The 27931-nt window shown below is 33.0% G+C and overlaps 5 protein-coding genes across 5 annotated transcripts; all 5 read left to right on the top strand.

The window, feature by feature from the left end:
- Nucleotides 1-6512: 6512 nt before the first annotated feature.
- Nucleotides 6513-11018, top strand: LOC116347001 (phenoloxidase-activating factor 2-like). Its single transcript, XM_031777367.1, has 9 exons — nt 6513-6830; nt 8976-9314; nt 9407-9540; nt 9602-9646; nt 9706-9808; nt 9892-10006; nt 10102-10251; nt 10319-10450; nt 10560-11018. Exons 1-9 carry the CDS (start codon nt 6576-6578, stop codon nt 10646-10648), a joined length of 1362 nt encoding a protein of 453 aa, XP_031633227.1. The 5' UTR covers nt 6513-6575; the 3' UTR covers nt 10649-11018.
- A 4002-nt stretch (nt 11019-15020) lies between these two features.
- Nucleotides 15021-17195, top strand: LOC116347007 (proton-coupled amino acid transporter-like protein pathetic). Its single transcript, XM_031777374.1, has 8 exons — nt 15021-15132; nt 15245-15331; nt 15400-15550; nt 15616-15784; nt 15855-16356; nt 16431-16574; nt 16652-16763; nt 16851-17195. Exons 1-8 carry the CDS (start codon nt 15113-15115, stop codon nt 17001-17003), a joined length of 1338 nt encoding a protein of 445 aa, XP_031633234.1. The 5' UTR covers nt 15021-15112; the 3' UTR covers nt 17004-17195.
- Nucleotides 17196-20255: 3060 nt separating this feature from the next.
- On the top strand, nt 20256-22992 carry LOC116347018 (cytosolic non-specific dipeptidase). Its single transcript, XM_031777389.1, has 6 exons — nt 20256-20587; nt 20869-21103; nt 21390-21835; nt 21950-22420; nt 22487-22688; nt 22755-22992. The coding sequence occupies exons 1-6, from the start codon at nt 20538-20540 to the stop codon at nt 22797-22799; spliced, it is 1449 nt and encodes a 482-aa protein (XP_031633249.1). The 5' UTR covers nt 20256-20537; the 3' UTR covers nt 22800-22992.
- Nucleotides 22993-23212: 220 nt separating this feature from the next.
- LOC116346868 (actin-related protein 3-like) lies at nt 23213-25246 on the top strand. The gene is made up of 5 exons (XM_031777123.1): nt 23213-23408; nt 23550-24343; nt 24420-24664; nt 24753-24836; nt 24910-25246. The coding sequence occupies exons 1-5, from the start codon at nt 23365-23367 to the stop codon at nt 25003-25005; spliced, it is 1263 nt and encodes a 420-aa protein (XP_031632983.1). The 5' UTR covers nt 23213-23364; the 3' UTR covers nt 25006-25246.
- A 207-nt stretch (nt 25247-25453) lies between these two features.
- LOC116346869 (actin-related protein 3) lies at nt 25454-27217 on the top strand. Its single transcript, XM_031777124.1, has 5 exons — nt 25454-25628; nt 25712-26499; nt 26596-26840; nt 26914-26997; nt 27103-27217. Exons 1-5 carry the CDS (start codon nt 25585-25587, stop codon nt 27196-27198), a joined length of 1257 nt encoding a protein of 418 aa, XP_031632984.1. The 5' UTR covers nt 25454-25584; the 3' UTR covers nt 27199-27217.
- Nucleotides 27218-27931: the final 714 nt, after the last annotated feature.

Raw genomic sequence — 27931 nt, 5'->3', positions numbered from 1 at the left:
AAACGAAATTATAAAGTGAATAAAATTACGTCATACTCACACTGAATTTTTGTGATTATTTTACACTATTTGTATATTACAAACAAAACACTTTTCAAGTAATTTTTAAGCTATTACTACTCATCAATCTAGGCAAAAGCCGGCTTTACCTATGAATAATGTCTTTTATGTGTCAATGTTTAGGTAATGAAAGAAAAATGAAATGAAATAAATATAAAGTAATGCATTTTTGATTTTCAAAAAAAAAATTATTGATTTTTATTTGGTTGGAAAAGAAAGTTTAAATGATACATTTCTATAAAGGTCGTGGTACATTTCTATGGTGTACTATTTGTACAAATACTGTAGGCCTATTTTCTAAACACGAAAAATTCAACCATTCACGATTCGCATCCAATACATCTTCGGGAACATGAATGGGTATTTTGTTAGTAGTTCTCATAGTGAGTCTGACGCGACCTTTGACCAATGTCAACATGTGTTCATAATCTTCTAAAGTGATGGTGCCAGGACAAAAATTATCACAAATTCTCAATTTAGTTAAATTTTGTCCAATTTTTAGTATTTTTATGATTCCGGCAATGCCAAATTGTGTCCCAAATCCGAAGACTGCAATTTCTTTGAGTTTGGGTAGATAACGAGCGATTTGAATCAATTGCTCCTCTGAAATTGTTTTCAACTCTAATTTCTCTAAATATGTCAGCTTTGTTACGCTTTCTGTGGTGGCCTCATCCCATACGCCACTGTAACATTGTAATTGCAGGTTCTCAATGCGCACATCATTACTTGCAAATGCATCAAGTAAATTGTTGAAAGGAACTGCATCTCCATATACATTTGAAAAGCTGAAACTTTTCAAATTTTTCAATCTGCCTAATAGCTCTAAGTCGTCTGTGTGTTCGTAGTGTCTGACGTCCATTGACAAAGTTTCGAGATGTTGTCCATAATTTGCAATATTTTTAAAACATGATGCTGCTTCACATAGCTTATCTACTTCCAGTTTCTTGAGTTGTGGATTCAAAATCAGGAATGTATTGAGTTCGTCACCAAGGATTGTGAATGACTTCGAAACAAAATGTTCTAACTTTGGAAAACATTGCCGAATATAAGGTTCTTTTATTCCAGTCAACGTTAAACTTTTGAGTTGCTTATATATATCGACTTTAGATATAATGCTACAACGATCCAATGTTACCTTTTCGAGTGCTTTAAATGGATATCGATGTTGAAGGTGAAGATTTTCACGAAACTCACTGGAATTTATAATACTGAGTTCACGCAATGATTCGCCACAATATTTAGCGATCACAGTGAATATATCTTGTTCAGATTTCACGTGATACTTCCAATCAATTGATTTAAGTGATGAACCGAAAATCCTTAGAAAATCGTTTAGCATCGTTGATGTCACTAAATCGAATTGTCCACATTGCTTATTATCAACTTTCACGCTCTTCAACTTTGGTGGATAGGCTGCTTGTGCGTTATTTTGAAAGTGACCGCACACTTGGGCCGCGTTGAAATAGTCCTGAACGTTATCCAATTTCCGTAGGACTGCTTGAAGGCAATCGTTGTTGAGTGAATTCACGATGTTTTTCGGTGAGTCCTGGGCGGGTGGAATGTTTGCTTCGTAAAGGAATCGCTGATGTGGTATGCTATATTTCTCCATCAAACCAACAATTTCCATGATGTTTGATTCGCCAAAGTTCACCTCATCCAAATAAAACAATTTCAAAAATTCCTTAAACGTTTCGGATGGAACGCTTCCTGGTAGTTCGACATATCGGACACCCAGTTTATTTGATTTTTCAAAAAACATATTGTAGAATACAGGGCTTGCATTCGACAAAACTATTTTATGCGCTGGTATGCGTTCTTTTTGCATTCCGCACAAAAAATACACGTCGGCAGTGCTATTGTCCAGGTACAAATTTGGCCAATTCACCGATGCAAAAATATTACTCTCCGATCCCGAGAAATTAACTGTGGATGATGCCATTTTAATATGATACACAAAATTGTAGATTTATGAATATTCACTTCGGCTCAGATGCTTTAACTTCAAGTACAAAAATGTTACTGAAGAGAAATGAATCTGCATCCACTTTTATACCCATTTCGGTACGGAGAGTGCATGGATACTCATTAAGAGATAGAAGCTTAATTATTTCTTGGGCATGTCATTATGTTTTATTTTTTAATTACCTCATTAACATACCGAAGTTGTGCCTAAACTGTCAAACAACTAGCGCTATGACGGATTTCAGTGAAATCTATACTAAGTTGCCGCTTCACTTTTATACTCATTTCGGTACAGAGTGAGAATACGTGGTGAGTAAAATAAATGCAAGGGTTCTACATCTAAAATGAAGCATTTGATTCAAACTTTACTTTCAAAATACAAAGAAAAGCAACAGCAATTGCGGCTCTTTATTAAATATTTTGAAGATTTTCGGAGGCCATTTTTTGTGAATATCTTACCATGGTTAGATATGGCGTCATTATTGAACGCGGCTTATGAATATGATATTTGACTTGCCTTCATTATGCCACAACATTTAGAATCTTCATCAATTTAAATACAGTATTTTTACTGAAAAAGTGACAACAAGCATTGCTAGGGGACGGACACCATTATAAATATTAGAATATTAGCGGAATATTAGCAAAATATTAGCAAAAATTAATTTGTTTTGCTTCACCATTGCTTGTTAGAGTATTGCGCACTTTGCTCATCGAAAACTTTTTTTGTTACTTCAAGTGTTTTAGTATTTAATAGAAATAAATTTTATTTTTTCTAAACCAGGAAAAATAAAAAAAATGTTAAATGTTCATCTAAGAATTTATGGAAAATTCATACATGATTTCACTTTGAGATCAGCTATTTGACGTTTGACGTTTATACTAGTGAACTAATATTAGCAATATTAGCAATATTAGTATGTCTGTATAGTTATAATAGTAGATTTTTTTATTAATATTAGAAAAATATTAGCAAAATTAGCAGTAAACTATGAAACTAGATTTTACTAGATTTTGTGTCCGTCCCCCAGAAGCATTGCTCTTAAAAACACAAAGATTAATACTTGAAATACATTTTTGCCATTCAATTTTAGAATTAACTTTCATTTAACCAACGGTCGATAGACTGAAGTGATATTAAGTGTCGACGTATTTTATGTCCGACGTTAGGGTGTAGCATTTTTCAAACATTTTAACGGCGAGGGTAATAACCTTGGCTATGGGATCCCCTGATCACGAATCAGGCGTTTTTTTGCGAAAAAAATATAAACTGAGATGTCACGGCTCAACAGCGAAGTGTCAAAAATGGGAAAAATTTGGATTTTTTTGAATTTTTTTGATTTTTTTGAATTTTTGTGTAAGGCATCAAAATACACTATACTTTCAGTATTGCTTATTTTTATGCTTAAATCATCAGAACAGGTCCCAAATAACACATTCTAGTAGAAAAATTCATTCACATTCAAAAATGGATACCTTTACCATGGAACAACATTTCATTGAAAATTTACAAAAATCCTGATATTCAAAACTATTCTTCTGAACACAAATTTATGAATATTGAAGGTTTCCTGATCCGGAATTATCAATAATTGTCTGAAATTAACATGGAAATTAATGTGTGCAAAGTATTCCATGTCATAAATTCATTTTTGGTACCAAATGGAGACATTAAAGAAAAAATACAGAAAAATGACAAAAATTATAATATTTTCGCCACTTTCTTGAATAAAAAGGCCAAAACTCTTCCGCATCTGAACTTTTCATGTATTTTACTCAATTTGTGACGTTGCAGCATCAATAACATCTGATCTTTAGTCAAAGTGCAGTATAGTTTACTATCCGAGTGGATCACATTGTCATATCAATGAATGGAATGGGATCCTCTAGGGGATTCCGATTTATACGAATGTTCCATATGCGAAAGAATTTGTCATATATATTTTGCAAATGGAAACGAATGGTCGCGAATGTTTCATATAAATTTTGCGAATGGTGTCGAATGTTTCATACAAATTTGCGGACGGTGTAGAATGTTTCATACACATTTTGCTGATGGCGCATATGAAAAGTCATATTTTTACATTTAAAAAGTCAAAGTGACAGATTAGGTGACAGAGATTCAAGCCGAATTGATATTTTTTTGGTAATATTGAGTGAAATTTTTCTAAAATGGTAAATAACTCTTTGCCACTCGTAATATAATCACTGTAAACGGTGCCTTGTGAAAGGTTTTTATTTTCATTGACGTAACTTTCAATTTCTTTTATATTTATATTATCTGAATTTATTTCTAAAATCTCACTTTTCGAATCGCATACGGCTTCTAAAATAATATTCAACAAATAATCTTGTATTTTTTTCTTCAACAGTTTTTCAAATTTAGTTGAGAACAATGACATTGTGTTTGAAACTGCCACGACAAACTGAACACAGCAATGTGTATGTACAAATTTCACACGACAGTTTGTCGCATCTCGCAAGACGTATGCGGCATTCGCGAATGGTTGCGAATGAAATGTACGAATTTTCATAGATGTTGATGCGGATGGATATATACTTTACTTCGTATATTTCATGTATGAATAGGAAAATGTTCATACATTCCGTATAAAATGGCATTCGCATATACTAAAATGCCCCTAGGGGATCCTGTACCTCTAAAACTTGAAAGCTCTTGCAGCATTCGCCTTACTGGTTATGATTTTGTCATCTAAATCCCATTATCATCCTGAAAGTGTATATATTCCTTATAAACAGTACGTATACAGACGTTTTGATTGAAAAGAATTGAAAATTGTGATTAAAATGCAAAAAAATTGAATTTTCCACAAAAAAATTGGAAAATTCATTATAAAGACTTGTTTAACTCCACTAAATGTCTTCAAAATTATTGTGCTACCGAATTGTAAGAATTATACAGGCATATCGGATTTTTCACGGCAACATGGACGTCTAAAATGCGTAAATACATACCTTTTTTGTATGTATACGTATATTTCGATGAGGTCACCACTTGGTACCGAAAATGAATTTCTTATATGAATTACTGCTGTGTTAGAAAGCTTAAATATTGCACACATCATTTTCAGACAATTATTGATCATTCCGGATCACAGAACCTTCAATTTACGTTCAGAAATGAATCATTTGAAAATTGGAATTTTTGAGATTTTTCGGATGAATTCGATGAATTGTCACTTCATGATGAAGGTACCATTTTTTAGCTTTGCATGGATTTTTTTCTTTTGCAATGTGTTATTCGGGTTCTGTTCTGATGATTTAAGCATAAAAATAAACAATACTGAAAGTATAGTGTATTTTTATTCCTTACAAAAAAATTCAAAAAAAATCAGAAATTTTCAAAAAAATCCAAAGTTTTACCATTTTTGATATTTCGCCGTTGAGCCGTGACATCTCAGTTTATATTTTTTTTGCAAAAAAACGACCGATTCGTTATCACGGGATCCCATAGCCAAGGTTATTACCCTCGCCGTATTTGTTTTTCAATTTTTTCATATTTCTGCTACAGCCTATCCGACGTATATATATTTTATATATTTCAATGACAAATTTCTGTTGTTTCTTTTCTATGTTCTAGAAAAAATATTTCATCATTTTTGTTCTATAGAATTTAAAATCATAATTATTGAGCGTGATAATGGTTCGGTGTTTTTATGTTTAGCATCAACCTTTTGAATATTCGAAAAACCTTTATATTGATAACTATGGAAATTTACTTCGTGTTCTGTGATTTCTTTTCCTTTAACTCCTTGTTGAGCTTAGGATCTCAATAATGTTCTGTGATATTGAATCTAAATATGCTCATAGAATTCAATCGTAGAGTTTTTACAGTTCATTTAAAAAAAAACCAAAATAATTTGAAGGGTAGAGATAACGGAATCACGCTATCACATTTCGATGAGAGCGAAAGAAAAGAAGAAACATACATACAAATTTGGGATATTTTGGTCTTTCCGAATTAATCAATATTCCACCTAAATTGAAATCAGAGAAAAAACCCAAGCGTCATCATGCGCAATTCAAAAATGAAGCAAAATGATAATAGAGAATACAAAGCACAGAGAATAAAAGTGGCTATTAGGATAACTGAAAAACCGCACTTTTTATCAAAAATCGTTAATAACTTGCTGATGAGAGATGCTTGGGCCCTGTCTTTATGGATTGAGGCGTTGCTCGATATACTCACCGACCATCTCTTGTCAAAAGCGCAGTTTAACTACTTCAATTCTCATTCTGATGGAGAGCAACTCAATTTGATTTAAATGTGTGAAACAATGTGTATTTAAGAAGAAAGTAAAATCTGGAAAGTCCAGAAATTGCAAAACAGACGCTCGTATCATACGTAAATTTAGATTGATTACAACGAATTCATTTATCAATTTGAAATTAAAACCCATTTGAGATGAGAGCATCATTTAAATATTGATGTAGCATCATTTTTAGTCAAGTCTCTTTTGATAAATACTGGCAGCAGAAGCTCATGTGTTATCAAATATAGTAACTTAAAGTGATTCAATTTTATTCGGTGCATGTCTATTTGCGAACTGAAAATGAAAATACATTTCATAATTATTCTGATTGCATTCACAGTTTATACTGTAAATGCAATCCCACAACCAACAAACGATCATATTTTTCAACATGGTTACTCAAATCATTACCCAAGTGCAGTTGATACCTCATTAAATACACCAAACGCACCAGTGGCTTCAAATATTTACCAAAGTGGTTACAAAAATCCACATGTTCAACAAAATAATTACCCAAGTGCAGATGGACATTATGTAAATAATTCAATTTTCTTTTTTTTTTCATTTAAATTTTGTGGAAAAATGTGAAAAAAATTTTTTCGTGCAAACTTGATTTCATCTTGAATACGATCAGATTTTAACGAAAGAACACACGCATAAAGACCGATAAATAAATTATTGTTATTTTTTTTATGATCGATGAAAATTGTGAACTGTTCAAGAGTAAAAATTTAAGTTTGCTCAAAAATGATCTGCAGTCTGGGTTGGCCAAGTTACTCGAAAAAAAATTAAAAATTATTTCTTGTTAATAATCTTAAAATGGTCAACATTAAAGCAATTCATGAAAATCGAAGGAGTTTCGCTAAAATCTTTTGAATGTATCACAGCAATGAAATCCCTACTACCGTGCTAGATGGTGTCGACACGAGTGGACGGATTTTTAAATTTATTTGAACGACGCCATGTTACTATACTTGTCCATTACAACGTACATGTAACAGAAGAAACACACAGTCCATGTCCACGCTATTGGACATAACCGATTTGAACCGTCAATGTGAACTAGATCAAGTATAGAACTTTACATAGGATCATATACGATGAATATGGATTACACAGTCTGTTTCAAAATACCGTCACCAATGTCGACACCATTTGACATCAAAATTCTGACAGTAAAAATATGTGTTATTGTTGTTGTCGTTTCATTGCTGTGGAATGTATAGATCTTTTCATGCGAGCATCTTTCCCACATAATTTGAATCCAATATAAAATAAAATCTGTGAATCATTGAATGTTGACAAATAACGCTATTATCGATTGATCAGGATTTGCCCATTAGTATGCTGACAGAGAAAATGATTCACATACAAGGTACACGATCACATCTGTGCCGAATTTTCAAGCTATTGACGACCATTTAGGAACCTTCTATACTTTTTTCCTCGATTAAGTGATAACACGGCATTGCAATCCGAAAATAAAATAATAATCAAATGAATTGTGACGCATACTTGAATGATTAAATTGACGACCATGTGAATTCGAATTTATTGTAAAATTGAAGGAAGTATTTTTTCCAAAGCAGAGCTCTGAGGAGCAATTTAATTTTATTCAACCATCATGACTGAGAGATGTCAAATTGTAAAAACGCCATCTGGTAACGTGTGTGAATTGTGGTTGAAAACAACCGATATGAAAATTTAGTCAAGACACCATCCAACAATTTCGTCTTTGTAGTTACATACATTGATAACCACGTCAACAGAGTCAGCGCATTATTGTGCGACATTTTTCTCGCCTATATTAATATATACACACACGGGAATAATGTATAGATTATTGGTAGAAATGATTTTTTTTCTTAAATCTATACAAAAGTTTAGATATCTCAACAAAAATTTATTTTTTATTAAAAAAATATTTTCTCAATTTCAATAAATATTGCGATACATATTTATCAACGAGCGCCAAAATACATCATTTAATACAGCCTTTTCTCTTCACACGAAAGAACAACAACAATTATATGGCTACACTCGAACGGCGACTATAGAGGATGCGACCACTACTTATGCAAACAACGTGTCTTGTTACATTGGAACGGCAACTATATAGAAGTCAACTACTACACACGCATCACTTCAACTGGCGAGTCAGTGGAAGCATGTAAGACACAAACGACAACGTTGTTTGCATAAGTAGTGGTTGCATTCTCTATAGTCGCCGTTCGAGTGTAGCCATGTAATTGTTGTTGTTCTTTCGTGTGAAGAGAAAAGGCTGTATTAAATGATGTATTTTGGCGCTCGTTGATAAATATGTATCGCAATATTTATTGAAATTGAGAAAATATTTTTTTAATAAAAAATAAATTTTTGTTGAGATATCTAAACTTTTGTATAGATTTAAGAAAAAAATCATTTCTACCAATAATCTATACATTATTTCCGTGTGTGTAGGGACTCATTGTGGTTGATTTTATTTTGCTCCTCAGGAGTCCTCAGTGACGAGGAGCACTGTTCTTCAGCCAACTCTTGCTCCTCAGAGCTCTGCTCTGAGCAACAGTCCCTGCATCCAATATTTTGAGATACGTGGCATTTTACGTGCCAACTCAGTAAAATATGTTTTCTCACCCTCTCTCCCGTTCAATGTTTAATTTTCGTTTTAATCTCTTGAAGAATATCGTACAACCGGTTTCAACAAATTCAAATGATCAACAAACTATGTTCGAACAATCTTCAAATAACCAAAATCCATCATGTGAATGTGTGCCGTACCACAGATGCGGTGCAGATATGAAATTGATCAAAACAAGCGATGCGAATGATAACGCAGCGATAGGCTATCATCAAATTGATGCTCGTTTTTATGAAACGAGAGAATGCGCTGATCTCTTAGATGTTTGCTGTGAGGGTGCGGCTAAACTAAATATATCAATGACTCCAGTTCCGCCCCCTCGACCAAAAGGTTGTGGTGTACGCAACCCCAATGGCATAGATTTTATATTAACCAATGTTGTAAGTGCAAAAATAGAATTACAATGCAGTTTACATTTGTTGATATTGTAATCTATAATGCTCACTTTGTCTTTTATTCTCGCCGAGAATAGAACAATGAGGCTGCATTTGCTGAATTTAATTGGGTCGTTGAGATACTTACAAATGATGTTGATAATCAACCAATTGCTGGGGGCAGCCTAATTCATCCAAAAGCAGTTTTAACCTCCAGTCACAATGTAAAACAGTAAGTATTCAAATATTCAAACAGATCATTTCATTTTGATTTTAATGTGTTTCCATTGCAGGTATGAAACAAGAGCAAAACAACTAAAAGTTCGTGCTGGCGAGTGGTAAGTGAGATGACCATTTTGAAATTCAATCTTTTGCAAACGACATTTTCCTTATTCAGGGACACTCAAACCACAAAAGAAAGTAGACCATACCAAGAACGTGTTGTTTCCGCAATTCATCTCCATTCGAGTTTTAACGACCATAGCCTGGTGAATGACATTGTGAGTGTTTTCTATTCGGAATATTGAAATTCGCCTTGCGCAAATATCTTTATTGATTATCGACTTTTTATAATTGCTTTAAGGCAATTGTTACATTGACCGAAGAGTTCCAAATGGACGTTCACATAGGCACAGTGTGCTTACCGCCACCAGGTTATGTGCCAAATTTTCCAGAATCGTGTCTCGCTAGCGGATGGGGTAATATAGATCTAGACGCGAACCACTCTCTGGTTTAAATCCATAAAATAATCAAAGTATATCATGTGATTTGGTATTATTTTATTTAACCACAGGCAAAGATAATTTTGGACAAGCCGGCAAATGGAGTTTGATCTTGAAAAAACTACAACTTGGCATTGTTGATTCTAACACATGTGAACAAAAATTGCGAAATTATCGATTGGGCAATAATTTCATTTTGGATAAATCCTTCATTTGCGCTGGTAAATTTACAAAAATAATAGAGAAAGGAACATTCCCGTAATATTCGTTTATTCTTTGATTTCATAGGAGGAATTGAAGGAGTTGACACGTGTCAAGGATATGGTGGTGCTCCGCTTGTCTGTCCAACTGGATATGATAATCGTTATGTGCAGTATGGAGTTGTGTCTTGGGGTCTTTCTTGCAACAAGCCTATACCAGGTCAGTTTAGTATAAGCTTTTCAAGATTTAAACATTAAAGATCGTTATGTTTTTATTGTTGGCCATTGGTTAGATTTTTAATTAAAAATGCTCTGATTTTAATTCGCAGGTGTTTATGCAAATGTACCGAGCATGCGAATTTGGATTGATAGTAAAATGTCATCTTTGGGCTTGGGGAACATCTACTACACATATTAAAATTATTTTCTTACTAAAACAAATGAAAAGCATCAAATTTTTTCTTCTTTTTTAGTGTAAACAAAAATAGACCAAGAGCTACTTTTGACTCAAAAGTTTTGAGTAACGTTTTTGCAAGTAACGTTTCTTTTTGCTTTATCAGAATTATTTTATAGTCAGAAAATTAAATTGAACCCATTCGCGAAATCTACACTATTAATAATAGTCTATTATTCGCGGATAAAAAACACATCAACTATGATAGCGAGTGCTGAATATTTGATTGGCTGTAGTGATAAACGTAAAATTATTTGTTTTGTGTATGTCCAGCTGCATGGTTCAATATAGTTTTCTGACATAAAACATAAAAGATACTTGTTAGAGTGGCTCCTGGTCCAAAATTCATTGATTTTGATCAAATTAAATTTGAATAATAAAATTAAAATTGACTTGAATTGCAAATTAATTTACCGTTATTTATTTTTTAAAGAATTTTATTCACGAGATCGACAAATTTCTTGAATTCAACAACAACTGGACCAGTCAATTCCGATTCGCTGTATTCAATATTTTTTCGATATAAAACTTTATACAGGTCTTCTAGAGCTTCGGTTAAATTATCGACATGGCTTTCTTGGATTATTTTGAATTCATCAAGATTGCACAATTGTTTGAATAAATTCACCTTGCCAACTTTGGTCGATGTATGTAACGCTTTCATTACTTGAATCTAATCCATGAATGACGTATTTCACATTTTCAAAACAATCCAAAAATTGCATATTCATCGAATTTAGTAGTCCAATGTAGAACATGAATATGTTTTTTGGTTTACGTTCTAAGCTGTTGTATTTATTCACATAGTCTGTATAGCAACTATTTTCAATTTCACCATCAGTTGTGAGATACAGATCATAACAATTTGATGGTTTTGTTGCGTGTAGTGAGTTCCAAATAAAATTCGTATACACAGAAAGAAAAAATATGGTATTTTTTATTCAATTTTGGTAGATTTAATATAAAATCAAACAACAACGAATTAAATTTACCATTTTTGACATCTCTGAGGCATATTTTTCAAAAGTGACTATTTGTTGAATAAGTTTTACCAACTGCTTCATTACATTTAACAACTTTTCGAAACCACAGATGACGCTAGCCGATGAATTTGGTGAATGAAATGAAGCAATTGGTAAAAATTATTAAACTGATAGTCTCTTTTGAGGAATATGCCTCAGAGATGTCAAAAATGGTAAATTTAATTCGTTGTTGGTTGATTTTATATTAAATCTACCAAAATTGAATTAAAAATACCACATTTTTTCTTTCTGTGTAAGTTCCGCCGCCACCTCCGCTTCGTTTTTCGATGAATTTCCGTAGAATGTCAACCGAAACATATTTGTATTGTGAAGACCACACAATAACTCTAAAATCTGAATAGTCTTTGCTCAACATTTCATTTAGTAATTCATTCACTTTATTCCAATAGAATTCAGAACCCGACACCGACCCACTAACATCAATGGCTAAAACACATGTATTTTTAATTAGAGCCATTTTTTATGTGGTTGCTTTCGTTGATTTCGATAAACTGAGTTTTGCAGTAAAGCCGCTACAGCTATTTATGTCTTTAAGCGTCATGAGTCACTTTAGCCGAGATTGAATTTCGTAACATCAAGTCAACATGTTGCTTCTTGCAGTTATGTGTTGGTAAATAAACAAAGTCAAGATGCACTGTAGCGTTACGCCGTACACAAAAAAAAAGATAACTCGATGCAAAATACACATTACAATTCCGTACAATTCATTTGATAGCAAATTTTATTTGACGTTTGTAGTTTGCTGTAATTACATATACATAGGAAGTTTAACATTTACTCCAGTACGGTGTAATGTGTATTTTGCACCGACTATTTTACCAAAAATTTTATGTGTGTATGTTTAATTATTGATTTATGTATAAGAACTTATACACTTATATATATATCATACATCAGCCGGTGTTTGTTGTGTATTCATTTGATTTGAATGTCGGCACAAAATAAACGAATGATGCGTATTTGTGTTGCGGATGTAAATGATGTCATCAAAAACCACAAAAACATGTTGATACTTTCATGAATTGCACCACATTTATTCAACTGACATCAGATTGAGTAAGGAATATGTTAAATAAATTTTTTCCCGGAACAAAATCAATTTGTTCCTGGTAACTTTATGGTTACATTTTAACAAGAATTCTTCAAATTAAAATATTGGAACAACAACCCTTGTGGAAAATTGCTAATTAGTCGGTTAACTAATCCCGAGTCAGTATAATACCCTTTTCGAAGAGTGTACACGCTCTTCTCACACTCTTCGTATAGTTTTATTCGACTCCCTTCTCACACTCTTCTCACACTTTTGCATAAAACACGTTTATTGCTCAGTAGCTTCAATTTTTTTCTCTAAAAAATTTTCTTTTTTTTCCTTTATAAATTATAATAAATTTTTCCACTGATGGATAGTTTTTGATTTTGTTTATTTTTGACATTTTGAAAAAAATGAACGTATACAAAAAAAAATGAATTTGTAGTTCTGTTGTATTTTGACACAGCTGACGAATGCTATAAACGTCACAAACGTTCAAATATCAAAATACAAACATTACTTCCACTAGAATGCAGTGACAGCAGTGATAGCATTACCAATACCATTACACACTCTCTTCTCACTCAATATACGTGTTTTATGCAAAAGTGTGAGAAGAGAGTGAGAAGAGTGTGAGAAGGGAGTCGAATAAAACTATACGAAGAGTGTGAGAAGAGCGTGTACACTCTTCGAAAAGCGTATTATACTGACTTGGGATTTGGCGTTTTTGGCTTAAGCTTAAGTTGTTTTAAGTTGATTTGTCTGATTTTTTAGTCAATTCTAGTAGAAAAAATATAACTTAATTCAACTTCAATCGCAGTTGAATATAGACAAAAACGTCCCAAATTAGTTATCTGTTTATGTAACCAAAAATACATGTGAACAAAAGATACGCGCACAACAGAACAGCACATATATATTATTTTGTTTTTTTTTTTTTTTCATCAACGTTTGCTTTCTTTTTATCTTAAATTTCATTTGGCGCGTTTCGGTACAATTAAGTACATTTTTGGTACAATTATTTAAACCTAGTCCCAAGTTTCGACAAGACATTCGACTATTCATCCAACTCTAGTGTAGTACAAAATTTCGCCGGAATTGTTCATTGAAAATTCTTTCAATTTTCTAGGGTTTTTCGGATGTGAGAAATTATTTTCTTTCGATTTGCTAGGGATTTTCGCCAAAAAAGTGAAGAGCAAAAAAAAGAAAAAAAAACGAAATTGGTTAGAGAAGTTTTAGTTTCGAAAAAACACACCCCCTCCCCCCTATAGAATATAGCTCGCACATTACTGCTGTAAATTATAAAAGGGCTCTTGAAACCAATAATAATAAAAATAAAATGGTCTATTAATAGCACATATTAAATTGGAAACTTTAAAAAACCATTCTGTAAAGTGTTCAAGTAAAAGTTACAAAGTGTTCAAATCAAATAGTAATGTTAGTTATCAGTTCTTATCATTTGAGTTATACACATTATCTAGATCAATTTTATTTTGATAGTCCAATGGAATGCGTTTTACGTACACATCGTTTGATTGTTGTAAATTTAACGACTTTTATTGACTGGACGCATTTTAGATGTGATTGCGCAAATAAATTAAATGATACAACACTAACTGTTGCCAATGAACTTAAGTGCTTCTTTCGTACCGATAACGATAATGCTAGGGGACATTCGTAGCAATTCTAGTAAGCTAGTTTTACTTACGTATTCGCTAATCGCTTACTAGTATTACTAGTGAGTACACTAGTGCTGCTAGTAGCTGCTAGTTTTTCTAGTGTTTTGAAATTACCTAGACGTATCGTATGGTACATAAAAGAAACAACAGTAATGCTTAAGTCGCTTGTAAACGAACCAAGTGAATAGCGGAGACGCACGATAACGAAGTGAGTGTATTGCGGCAACGGATAACAACGTTCGTTGTCGCTATTCACTCACTTCGTTTTCGTGCGTCTCCGCTATTCACTTGGTTCGTTTGCAAGCGACTTACGCATGCTACAATATATTTTACATGCCTCAATTCATTTGCTTTGGACTATAATACGCTAGTGCTTGCTAGTCGCTGCTAGTTGCTGCTAGTTTCACTAGTTTTTCTAGTATGAATGTCCCCTAGCGATAATGTCTAGAGTTCTGTGAAAATCGTCTGATCGTATATGGTCTTGCTATAGCAATAGTACACATTATGTATCAATTTAACAAATTGAATAATTTACATTTGATTAATTGGCTCAAATATTTGGTGATATTTGCCAAACGATAGCCTTTCTAATTCAGTATATACGATACAGTGAATTGATCAACAACTATTCAATCGCAAGAATATTTGTGGCATTGTTGTTATTCTCTTTATTTGTATGATGAATTCCAAGAAAGGGTAATGGAAATTTTCAATATAATATTGGTTCTACATAAAAAGTTTAAAAAAATAAAGAAAATATGCCCAGAATTTTTAAATTAAAATTATTCACTCAACGATTGTTTTATAGATCAAATTCGGTTCCAGCAATTGATGCTGAAAAATCCACAAAGGAGTATGATCCATTTGCATCGAGGAACATTGAACATCCGACAACGTACGAATGATCTCATTGTGAATACACTTTTATGTAAAAAAAAATTAATTGTCAAATTGATGTTTTAGAGATCGAGAAACTTTAGTGCATCTTATGAAAGCATCACTTGGCACAGGGATTTTGGCAATGCCATACGTATTCAAGCTTGGTGGATTGGCAACGGGTTTTTTTATCGCATTAGTGACTTCATTCATTTGCGCACATTGCAGTTACATATTAGTATGAGTGAAACAGGATTACAGTTATTCATTTTCGTTCTCATTGACTAATCCACTTTCTTATAGGTCAAATGTGCGCACATTTTGTACAAACGAACAAGAACATCATCAATGACATTTGCAGAAATCGCCGAGGCTGCCTTTGTAAATGGTCCGAATGCTGTTCATGGCTTGGCACCGTTTGCACGACATTTTGTCACAATTTTAATGTTTGCTACATACTTTGGTGCCTGTGGTAAGTGAAACAATTCAGAAATCCATTGAATTTTAAAGTATGGACTAAAAAAGCCGTCTATTTTAAATAGCCGTCTATGCAGTGATCATTGGTGAAAATACAAAACAAATGTATGCGTATTATACATCAACTGAAGAAGAAAATGTCAGTCTTCGTATATGCATTTTGATATTTTTGATACCACTCGTTCTATTTTCGTCCATTCGAAATTTGAAATTTTTGGCTCCTGTTTCAATGTTGGCCAATATATGCATGGCAATCGGTTTGTCCATAACTATTTACTATTTCCTAAGCGATTTACCTGATTTGGCGAAACGTCCGATGGTGGGCGAGATTTCTGCATTTCCATCATCAATTGCCATTACAATATTTGCAATCGAAGCGATTGGCGTTGTGATGCCACTGGAAAATCAAATGAAAACACCACAAAATTACGTGGGTGTCTTTGGTGTCTTAAACAAAGGAATGGCCATCGTTACAGCTGTTTATCTTGTAGTTGGATTTCTTGGTTTCTGGTGTTTTGGACGTATCACGATGGAAAATATTACCAGGAATCTACCAGTTAACGAAAAGTTCGTTTACAATATTTTTAATAATAGTTTTTCAATAAATTTATTTGTCGATTTTTTTTTCTTCAAATTTATAGAAAAGCACAAGTGGTTAAAATTGCTGTACTACTTTCAGTTCTTATGACTTTCAGTTTGCAATTGTATGTTTGTATTGAAATAGTATTTAATGCAGTTAAAGATCGTGTCGGCAATAAACAAGTGATGACAAATTATGTCATTAGGTTTGCGTTTTTTTGCTTTTAAAAAGAATATTACAAAGCGTGTTCGGATGTTATGTTCAATCCCTTTTTCATTGCAGGGTATTACTCTCTACATCGGCAGTTTTGCTTGCTGTGGCTGTGCCAACAATGGGCCCATTGATTGAATTAGTTGGTGCTTTTGGTTTTTCCTGCTTTGGACTTATACTTCCGGTACGCATTTTCTGTATAAATATAAAAAAAAACCACTCTTAATGAACAATTAATTCGCTATTTTAAAATTTCTTTGTCGTTGAAAAGGTTATTATTGAGATAATGACATGCTGGAACTATGGATTCGGGCGATTCAACTGGATATTGATAAAAAATTTCATTTGCGTTGTATTTGGGTTGTTTGCACTAATTTTCGGTACGAGATCAGCCATTGCTCAAATCTTCCAACATTTCTCATAAACTTTGAACGCTGATTTTTTATACTAGTATATATCTTTAATCAAAAGCAAGACAAAAAATACAAAACTGCAACTTTCTACCATAAATAAGAGCATTTATATTTCAATAATTATTTGTTTAATTTTTTTTACATTTAATCCAATCAAATAAAGATATTAAACGATGTTCTCGTTTAAGGGCATAAAAACGATATTTCCCTCAGTATTTTGATTGAACGTAATTGTTCTTTTATTTGAAAGTTCATTTGATGAAATTACCGAATCAAGGGCTATGTTAAAATGATTATTCAAATTCACAATTCTATCATGTCTTGTTATTTGTTGACGTTTTCAAGAAATACGGCAAATCCTAATATTGGTAATTAGTTTAATTCCCGCGTGGAAAAAATGTGACTGACTGACTGGTTAGCTGAAATCGATTGAAATTGAATTTTGTAAACTGAAGTCGTCTACCCAGTCGACTTTAGTCGTCTATGTATGTCATTTTAAACAGATGACTAATTTGGGAAGTTTTTGTCTATATAGTCAACTGCGATTGAAGTTGAATTAAGTTGTATTGTTCTCTACTAGAATTGACTGAAAAATCAGCCAAATCAACTTAAAACAACTTCAATCTCAGTTGGCTTTAGCCAAAAACGTCCAAAATTAGTTAACTAGACTAGTCAGTCAGTAATTTTCCACAAGGGTTGCAGTAGAATTGTGTAAGAAAGGCAACTATCAAAGTAGAACATTCAATACTTGCAATGCACAAAGTGTTTGTTCAAAAAAAAAAATCGAATGCACTTAGAATAATAACCACACATAAAATTACCAAATTGATAGAATTTGATTTGATAGTTCTGTGTTTTGTCGATGACTGTGGTGTTTACTATTCGATCCTAGAGTTTACTTGTTGTCAATTTGCTGTTCTGGTTATTGTCACAAACTCTGTTTCACTCTAATCATAACTATTGTTCAATTGAACCAAACATTTAAGTAAAAATCAACATTTTTTTTAATTTCCACTCATTTAACATTCGAGATATTCGACATTTTTTTCGTCAAACAATTTTCTGTAAATTTCAACATTATGCTCATAATAGTTCACTTTTGTACAAATTAAAATAAATAGATGACATTTGCTCGACTTACCTCTTCTAAGCTGTAGGGAGATTCTTCTCCATTTGTACCAAGGTCAAGGTCAGCCAAATATGGAGGAGCTCAAGAACTTCTCTTATTATGAAGTAAAATTTCAATACGCGTTGCACAAATTTCGATAAATTTGTTTTAGCAAAATCTGTTGTACTTGATCAAATTCAATAAAGTGATAAATTGGGTTTAAATGCTATTATCGAATTAATCACATTATTTGAAATTGAAATGTTTCTATTTAATTTATCAAATACAGATATTAAAGGTTGAAAAACGATCGAAACTAGGATTGTTCTGCACCTGTAAAATATCGGGCCATACACTAGGTGACGGAAATCATTAGCTAGCTTTTCATAGTCCAAGTAAAACTAACGATAAGCTGAAAAAATGAGTAAAAATATTTTGATATTGTGTCATGATTTGGTAAATAACTCAATTTTACCACTCGAGTATTGAAAGAAACAAGCATTTTATGCACAATTTTGTTGTTTTAATAAAAGAAACTAAATTAATATTTATACATGTAGTAAATATATAATTATTCAATCCACATCTTAATAAGTCAAAGCGACAAAACTTCATTACGTAAAGTTGGTAGAACAATCAAATGACAATACGAAAAACTAGAAAATGTGCACATTCATAAGAGAATATTAGCGATATTAGAATATTCAAGCAATAAACTAGTAAATTAGCTATAAACTAAAAAAAATAGCATTGGTGTTTCTCCCCTGATCTTGAAAAATAAAATGAATAATTTAAATCAATTATCGAAATCGTATGTTTCTATTTATTCAATTACGGATCCATGATAAGAAATAAACGCCACATTACTCAGTGTATAGATTTTGTATTTGCTCATGAACTTTATTGATCGAACAAAAATCAATCATTTTTTCTGAACAATGGTCATGAGACTTCGGCACAAAATATTAATTGAATCAATTTAATGAATCGTTGCGGCGAAAAAATAGCTCCAAATTTTTTTTTTTTTTTTCAAATAACACTGCAACATACAGTTTTTTTTCACACTGTTTATATTGCAGTATTATTTAACGATTGAAATGTAGGCGGCACTTTGCACTCAATGTAAATTCCTCGTTATGAAATGTATGTATGCGATGAAATTGAGCCCTTGACAATGGCATGTCATTGTACAATTTAATTTCCTTTATTTTTATAAAAGCAACGTTCTTTGGTCCAATCTTTATTAGGTTTATTACAATCTTTAGCCATGACTCTACGTAAACTAAAACGGTGCAATGGTATTGCAACAACAACAACAATCGTTTATAGCCCCATTCGAATATACCTCTCGTAATTTCTCTCCAAGAGCCAGGTTCTTAGTTTCTCTACACCACTCATATCCTCTAACATCCAAATCACACTCCACAGAATCCAAATACCATCTACGGGGTCTTCCTTTGTTTCTCGGTCCATCTGCCTGCTATTGCTCGGTCCAATGCTATTACTTTTATAATAATGTTCTATAAGATTTAAAGAATGCAATACTCCAAGATGGTCTGATAATTTCAATGCAGAATAATCTTTACTGTAACATTGTATTCCCTTTTAGCTCATATTCGATGCGGAATACCGAATAGCTTTGCTAAAAAAAACGACTTTTTTATAAATCATGTATGATCTTTCAAGTCGTTTTTCACAGAGCATACAATTTGTATAGAAACCCGATAGTCATTAATAATGACTCATTATTAATATAATTATGTGAGTAAGTAGACTTTGTGATAAAAACCGTAAACATACATTTGATAAAGTAAATCAAAACCACAATCGCGGTCAAATTTCATTCATATTTATATTTGTTTATATTCACCAGAACCTCAGTATATCAGTCATAAGTTAGTAAATACCAAAAGAATATTTAAACCACCGGAAATTTAACCAAATACATGTGTTTGAATGGAAGATTACTAATTTTGTGCATTCGATAAAAAGAAATGAACGAAAAAAAAAGAAAATATCAACATGTTTAGGTGATTGCACGTTGTACATATACGCCACACATTATGCATTTAAAGTTCGAACAAAGTCGAATCATGCACGAAGTTGTCCGTATATAAAGAGTGGTGCGTATTGACTGAATATTTAGTATACGAATTGTCAGAAACATATATAGGAATCTCAAAGCCGGCAAACACTTTATACACGTACTCATCGAGAAAATATCATTGAATTCAACAACTGAAAGGCAACATCTATTGAGAGAGACAGAGTAAAATCAACAGTTGCGATTGAGAAAGCAAATAGTTGACGACACATTTTTATATCGTTCTAAAATTAATAGTTGTTATTGAGCTATTGTGAAACTCTTATCACATTCTCTATAATTTTAAAGAAAAAATATCGAGCATTTTTAATTATTTATACCGATACGCAAAAAATGGCAAATAACAGTGTCGCTGTACCTGATGATTTGAAAAAGTTGTACGAGTAAGTATCGAAGAAGAAAAAAAACACATTTTTTATTGAACGAAATTCTTGAAAGAAATAATATGGAAAATTTGATAAGTGACTATTCGATATCATGGTGTCAATTATCATAGAATATAATTGAGTGTTTATTCAATTTAAGATAAATAAGAGTCAAAATGAGTATAGAATGCATGTAAGTGTCACACACACTTATGCAAAATACCATTTATGTCCACTTGATGTTATTATTCAAAATATTTATGGTAATGATATTTATCTGGTTCTTTTTTTATCGCCAGTCATGTCGATGCGAACAAAGTTCGATACATTGAAACATTGCGTGAAGCAGTGGCCATCAAATCGGTGTCCGCCTGGCCACATACTCGAAATGAAATTCAAAAAATGGTTGATTGGACGGCCGAAAAATTGAAAGCACTTGGTACTCAAGTGGAATTAGCCGAATTGGGAACACAAACACTACCGGACGGTCAAACTCTTCCATTGCCAAAAGCAATTTTGGGCGTATTAGGCAATGTATGTATCGATAACAAAAATATATTAGCTTATCAAACAATTCTAAATTTCAATTTGAAAGAGAAAAAAAATGCTTTATTTTCGAAGCTTTAGTTTTTATTATGGTGTAATAATTTTCGATAAGAAAATGAAATCGCTATTGAAATTATACACTCCATTATACAACGTTCGTATTGTATTTCATATGTGTGAATTTATCATATATTCACTTATCAGATTACATACGTTTCAAGCTATAAGTTCATGAAATAGTTCTAATTTTTTTTTAAATTTTGAAATAAATCAGGATCCAGCTAAAAAAACGGTCTGTGTTTATGGTCATTTGGATGTTCAGCCAGCATTATTGTCCGATGGTTGGGATAGCGAACCATTCGTTTTGACTGAGAGAGATGGAAAATTGTATGGTCGCGGTGCATCGGATGACAAAGGTCCTGTTATCTGTTGGATTCATGCCATCGAAGGTTTTCAAACGCTTGGAATTCCCATTCCAGTCAATATTAAATTTGTGTTCGAAGGAATGGAAGAGAGCGGCAGCGAAGGTTTGGATGAATTGCTAATGGCAAGGAAAGATGATTTCCTTAAAGACGTTGACTATGTTTGTATATCCGATAATTACTGGCTCGGAAAAGATAAACCATGTATTACATACGGTTTGCGTGGTATTTGTTACTTTGGTGTTGAAGTTCATTGTGCAAGCAAAGACTTGCACAGTGGCGTATACGGCGGTGCTGTGTGAGTCATAACAATATTAAATTACAATTTTCGATTCGATAAAAAATCACCATATTGTTTACTAATTTTGTTTTTTTTGTTTTTTTTTTTGCGCAAACATTTGTTTTTTTACAGTCACGAAGGTATGGCTGATTTGGTTTATTTGCTGAACACCTTGGTCGATAAAAACGGTCGCATTTTGATCGATGGAATTTACAAAAATGTTGCACCGCTTCGTGAAAATGAAAAAGAAACTTATGATAAAATCAGCTTCGATGTAAATGAATATCGTAAAGATATTGGTTGCAATAAATTGGCACATAATGAAGACAAAACCCAATTGTTGATGCATCGCTGGAGAAATCCAAGCTTATCAATCCATGGAATTGAAGGTGCTTTTTATGAACCAGGTCAAAAAACTGTTATCCCACGCAAAGTGATCGGAAAGTTCTCAATCCGTATTGTGCCAAATCAAACAGTGGCCGATGTTGAACGTGCTGTTTTGGCCCATTTAAATGCCAAGTGGGCTGAACGTGGTTCACCAAACACATTCAAAGCATATTTGGCACATGGTGGTTCACCCTGGGCAGCTGACCCAACTCATCCGTAAGTTAACATAAGATTACATGTTTTTATATTTTCAATAAATATAATGGATTTTCTTGTCTGTAGACACTACGAAGCTGCTAAACGCGCAACGAAACATGTTTACAAAGTTGAACCAGACATGACATGTGAAGGCGGAAGCATTCCAGTTACTCTGACTTTACAAGAGACCACCGGCAAAAATGTCTTATTACTGCCAGTTGGATGCGGTGACGATGGCGCACATTCACAAAACGAAAAAGTCGACGTTCGTAACTACATTGAAGGCGTAAGTACTATAAAAAGAGGTGCAGACAATTTCAATGGAATTAAATTACGATCGTTTTTCTTACAGACTAAATTGCTTGGATCGTACCTTTATGAAGTTGGACAACTCTAAACACATTCAATTTCCAATTTATTGCAAACAATGTGAAAATTCACCTGAAATGAAAAACACCACATTTTTGTGTCAAACACAAAATGTTCAATGCATCATATAAAACTGTGAAGGACTATAGAAGAGAAAAAAATCATCACTTGAATTATTATTTTATTTTGCACAATAAACAAAAATATTTTTCCAAAAATTATCCAATTCTTGCGTTATTATTTACAAGAAATGAAAAATAAAATAAAAACCTAACATAATAGTTTCTATAATCAGAGAGTCTATCCAGTTTACAAACCATTTGGTTGAAATATGTAGAAAATCAAATAACAAAATGTCAAATCGAAAAATGTCAGTTCAATATCTCCTGCTGAGCAAAATGTCAATGGCACCTTTTTCTGTCTCTTTCTTGCTTTCGCATTGCGTTTGACGACTTTATTAGGGAAAAGAGTAAATTGTTTCTGTGTCGAGGTGTGGTATCAAAGCAATCTACATTCGGGATAGATTTTCTTTTCTCTTAATATTAAGTTAATTCTAGTGAAATAGTATTTATTTCAAACAAAAAGGGCAAAAAATGACTAGTCGTTTGCCTGCTTGTGTTGTTGATGTTGGAACTGGGTAAGTTATTTTATTTTCAATTGTAAATAATACACAGTGAACAAGCGAAAGAAAGAAAAATGGTGCAATGGTGATTTACTTTTGTTTACTCCGTAATGCGCATATTTTCATATGGTTTGAATTTTTCGTGTCATATTTTAGATACACGAAAATTGGCTATGCGGGCAATAAAGAGCCACAATTTATAATCCCATCAGCGATTGCTGTGCGTGAATCGGCCCGAGTTGGTGAGCAAACACTTCGACGAGTCGGCAAAAATACCGCAGACGATTTGGATTTTTTCATTGGCGATGAAGCATTTGACGTTGGCAAGACATATGCGGTGAAATATCCGGTGCGTCATGGTCTAGTTGAAGACTGGGATTTAATGGAACGTTTTATGGAGCAATGCATTTTCAAATATTTACGCGCCGAACCCGAAGATCATCATTTTTTATTGACCGAACCACCGCTAAATACACCAGAAAATCGTGAATACACCGCTGAAATTATGTTCGAAACATTTAATGTGCCCGGCTTATACATTGCTGTACAAGCAGTTTTATCGTTGGCCGCAAGTTGGGCATCACGTCCAATCAACGAACGTACATTGACCGGAATTGTTGTTGATAGTGGCGATGGTGTTACACACGTTATTCCAGTTGCCGAAGGATATGTTATTGGCTCATGCATAAAACATATCCCAATTGCCGGTCGTAATATCACCTCATTCATTCAGACACTGTTACGCGATCGTGAATTTAATATTCCACCCGAACAAAGTATGGAGACAGCCAAAGCAATCAAAGAACGATACAGTTATATTTGTCCAGATATTGTAAAAGAATTCACGAAATACGATAACGAACCGAACAAATGGATTCGCCAATTTGAAGGTATCAATTCAGTAACAAAGAAACCATTCAATGTTGATGTTGGCTACGAACGATTTTTGGGTATGCGCTTTTTTATTTTTAAAATTTCGAAAAATAAGCGTTTTAATTTTGTTTTTAAAATTTTCTTAATCGTTAGGCCCAGAGATTTTCTTCCATCCGGAATTTTCGAACCCCGATTTTACAACGCCTATCAATGAAATCGTAGATAATGTTATTCAGAATTGTCCGATTGATGTTCGACGTCCGTTATACAATAATATCGTTTTGAGCGGTGGTTCAACCATGTTTAAAGACTTTGGAAAGCGTTTACAGCGTGATATAAAACGGGCAGTCGATGCTCGTCTTAAAATAAGCGAACAATTGAGTGGAGGACGATTAAAAGTAAGCAAAGATTAAATGAATCTATTGCGACCTTAGACGAACACATTATTATTTCCACTAAATCTATTTTTCGTCATTTTTTCTACAGCCAACGCCAATTGATGTTCAAGTCATTTCACATCATATGCAACGATATGCCGTTTGGTTTGGCGGTAGCATGCTAGCATCCACAGTAAGTGTTTTGAAAAATTGCATCACATTTTTTTTTATTTACAGAAAATAAAAGTCAAATTTGTATTTTACAGCCGGAATTCTATGAAGTTTGTCATACAAAAGCAGCGTATGAAGAGTATGGACCGGGAATTTGCAGATATAATCCCGTATTTGGGACAATGACATAATCTAGTTAAAAAATTGCTGTGTGTTTGTGTTTATTTTAGAATAAACAGAAAAAAACTGCCAATTTGTCATAAATATTATAATTATAAGAATAATTTAAAACGAAACAAAAACAAAACTAGTGAAAATCACAAGCAACTAAGTCTCAGCTATACCGCAATATTAAAACAAGAATGTATGAATTATAATATATAGTTTGAAAATACTGAATTTACCAAATCTACACAAAACAAATATATTGAAAATGAAAAAAAAATCATCCGCATCATTTCTTTCATTTAGCATTTAATTTTTGGATGAGACCCTCTGCAGCGTTTGATTGCATCGATTTTTTATTTGAGGTTATGGTTGCCAAGTCTATTGTATTGCATCTGTCAAAACAACACAACTTCAGTTCAGTGCGTTGGTTTGATTGTATGTTATACATACGTAGCATTAATCTTGATTTGTGTATCATCAAACTGTGACACATACTTTTTTTAGATACAGAGGTGTGGTGTAAATAGAGTAAAGAATTTGTCGAAAGTTTTCATTATTTTTCTTTTTGTTTTTGACAAAAAAATTTTTGTTTATTATTCAAAATGACCGGACGCTTGCCAGCTTGTGTTATTGATGTTGGAACTGGGTAAATAGTTTGTGTGAAAATAAAACTAAATTGTTCTGAACTAAATTAAGAAGAAAAAAAACATGCAACAAATTTTCTTTTAGTTATACAAAAATTGGGTATGCTGCAAACAAAGAGCCGCAATTTATCATTCCATCAGCAATTGCTGTGCGTGAATCGGCTCGAGTTGGTGAGCAAACACTTCGTCGTGGTGCAAAAGGTGCCGATGATTTGGATTTTTTCATCGGCGATGAAGCATTCGATGCCACCGGCTATGCCATTAAATATCCAGTGCGTCATGGTCTAGTTGAAGATTGGGATTTAATGGAGCGTTTTTTGGAGCAATGCATTTTTAAGTATTTACGCGCCGAACCCGAAGATCATCATTTTTTATTGACCGAACCACCGCTAAATACACCGGAAAATCGTGAATACACCGCTGAAATTATGTTCGAAACATTTAATGTGCCCGGCTTATATATTGCTGTACAAGCAGTTTTATCGTTGGCCGCAAGTTGGGCATCACGTCCAATAAACGAACGTACATTGACCGGAATTGTTGTTGATAGTGGTGACGGTGTTACGCACGTTATTCCAGTTGCCGAAGGATATGTTATTGGCTCATGCATAAAACACATTCCAATCGCTGGCCGAAATATTACTTCATTCATTCAGAGTATTTTACGTGATCGTGAATTAAACATTCCGCCCGAACAGAGTTTGGAAACGGCAAAGGCGATCAAAGAGCGTTATAGCTATATTTGCCCAGATATTGCCAAAGAGTTCGCCAAATATGATAGCGAACCAAACAAATGGATTCGTCAATATGAGGGCATCAATGCCATCACGAAAAGACCATTTAACGTTGATGTTGGCTACGAACGCTTTTTAGGTATGTAAACAAATTAAAGATTTCAAGGTCTACATTATGAACGATTTATAATGTTTATCGGTAATTAATGCAAATTTTTGTGATTTTTTCTAATAGGGCCGGAAATTTTCTTCCATCCGGAATTTTCGAACCCCGATTTTACAACGCCGATCAATGAAATCGTTGACAATGTCATTCAAAATTGTCCAATCGATGTTCGACGTCCATTGTACAATAATATCGTGTTGAGCGGTGGTTCAACAATGTTCAAAGACTTTGGAAAACGTTTGCAACGTGATATTAAACGGTCGGTTGACGCTCGCTTAAGATTGAGCGAAAGTTTAAGTGATGGACGCATTAAAGTAAGTGACAAGATTTTTCTTTTTCAATTTCATTTCGAGACAATGAAGACTAACTGTTTGTTTACTAATTTAGCCAAAGCCAATTGACGTTCAAGTTATTTCACATCATATGCAACGATATGCTGTTTGGTTTGGAGGTAGCATGCTTGCATCCACTGTAAGTATATTTAAAGAGAATAGAAAATATTATTTTAATATTTGCAACTTTTGGCAAAGACTTCTTCAATACTTACTTCTTTATTCTTTCGTCCACTTTTTATAGCCGGAATTCTATCAAGTTTGTCATACAAAAGCAGCGTATGAAGAATATGGTCCTGGAATATGCAGACACAATCCGGTTTTTGGAACAATGACATAAAAAGAACCAAGCAAAAAAAGAAAACGACTTGCATGCAATTTTGCTATGGCGTTTGTTTGAAGTAAACATGCTCAATCATAATCAATTGTATTGACTTTAGTATTAAGAGAAAAAAAAGGAAACATTGTCTTGTAAACAGTGATACGAATCAATTTTTGATCGTTTTTTTTTTCTATTATTAATTTACAACAGAATAATAATAAAATTAAAAAGAAGAATTGTATATTTTTATACCGAACCTTCTGCGAATTGCATTAATTGAAATAAAGAATGTTTTTTTTTCTATCAATTGAAATTGAAGTGATCAATTTTAAAATTCGATTTTACGGATTTCTTGTGTATTTGTATTCGTCGGTGAACTTGAGAAAGTGCTGCAATTCATGCTGATAATAATATATTTGGAATATGATTAAAAATACAATACGCACTATACGACTATATAACCCTTCTACGCAATTATAATTGTATACTTTCTAAGCAATCTAACAAATATCACAAAAGTGATGAATATCATTTTTTCCCGTGAATGGTCAACTTGTTTGCATCTCCAATTATAAGATATCAAATTTATTCAAATTATTTTTTTAGCAAGTTTGGCTATAGAGTAAATAGTTGATTACAGTAATCAAATGTAAAATTTCTATAGCGCAAGCACGTTCATTGTAAGGCCATGGAAATTGCTTGAAATACATTTCAATAGAATTTTTGCATTGTTTGTGCCATACTGCTCAAT

The sequence above is a fragment of the Contarinia nasturtii genome, unplaced genomic scaffold (genome assembly GCF_009176525.2).
Source record: "Contarinia nasturtii isolate CC-2019 unplaced genomic scaffold, AAFC_CNas_1.1 Cnas_scaffold_1699, whole genome shotgun sequence".
NCBI classification, from domain to species: domain Eukaryota; kingdom Metazoa; phylum Arthropoda; class Insecta; order Diptera; family Cecidomyiidae; genus Contarinia; species Contarinia nasturtii.
The sequence above is the reverse complement of the archived record's forward strand: the minus strand, read 5'-3'. Positions and strand labels throughout refer to the sequence as shown.

Bases quoted from the DNA above. Each gene is read 5' to 3' on its own strand.
- LOC116346869 (XM_031777124.1), top strand. From the start codon at position 25,585: ATGACCGGACGCTTGCCAGCTTGTGTTATTGATGTTGGAACTGG. The intron at 25,629-25,711 runs GTAAATAGTTTG...ATTTTCTTTTAG, and splicing joins GTTATTGATGTTGGAACTGG to TTATACAAAAATTGGGTATG. The intron at 26,998-27,102 runs GTAAGTATATTT...CACTTTTTATAG, and splicing joins GTAGCATGCTTGCATCCACT to CCGGAATTCTATCAAGTTTG.
- LOC116347018 (XM_031777389.1), top strand. From the start codon at position 20,538: ATGGCAAATAACAGTGTCGCTGTACCTGATGATTTGAAAAAGTTGTAC. The intron at 20,588-20,868 runs GTAAGTATCGAA...TTTTATCGCCAG, and splicing joins GATTTGAAAAAGTTGTACGA to TCATGTCGATGCGAACAAAG. The intron at 22,421-22,486 runs GTAAGTTAACAT...TCTTGTCTGTAG, and splicing joins GCAGCTGACCCAACTCATCC to ACACTACGAAGCTGCTAAAC.
- LOC116346868 (XM_031777123.1), top strand. From the start codon at position 23,365: ATGACTAGTCGTTTGCCTGCTTGTGTTGTTGATGTTGGAACTGG. The intron at 23,409-23,549 runs GTAAGTTATTTT...GTCATATTTTAG, and splicing joins GTTGTTGATGTTGGAACTGG to ATACACGAAAATTGGCTATG. The intron at 24,837-24,909 runs GTAAGTGTTTTG...TGTATTTTACAG, and splicing joins GTAGCATGCTAGCATCCACA to CCGGAATTCTATGAAGTTTG.
- LOC116347007 (XM_031777374.1), top strand. From the start codon at position 15,113: ATGATGAATTCCAAGAAAGG. The intron at 15,332-15,399 runs GTACGAATGATC...TTGATGTTTTAG, and splicing joins AACATTGAACATCCGACAAC to AGATCGAGAAACTTTAGTGC. The intron at 15,785-15,854 runs GTAAGTGAAACA...TATTTTAAATAG, and splicing joins TACATACTTTGGTGCCTGTG to CCGTCTATGCAGTGATCATT.
- LOC116347001 (XM_031777367.1), top strand. From the start codon at position 6,576: ATGTCTATTTGCGAACTGAAAATGAAAATACATTTCATAATTATTCTG. The intron at 9,315-9,406 runs GTAAGTGCAAAA...CGCCGAGAATAG, and splicing joins ATTTTATATTAACCAATGTT to AACAATGAGGCTGCATTTGC. The intron at 9,809-9,891 runs GTGAGTGTTTTC...AATTGCTTTAAG, and splicing joins ATAGCCTGGTGAATGACATT to GCAATTGTTACATTGACCGA.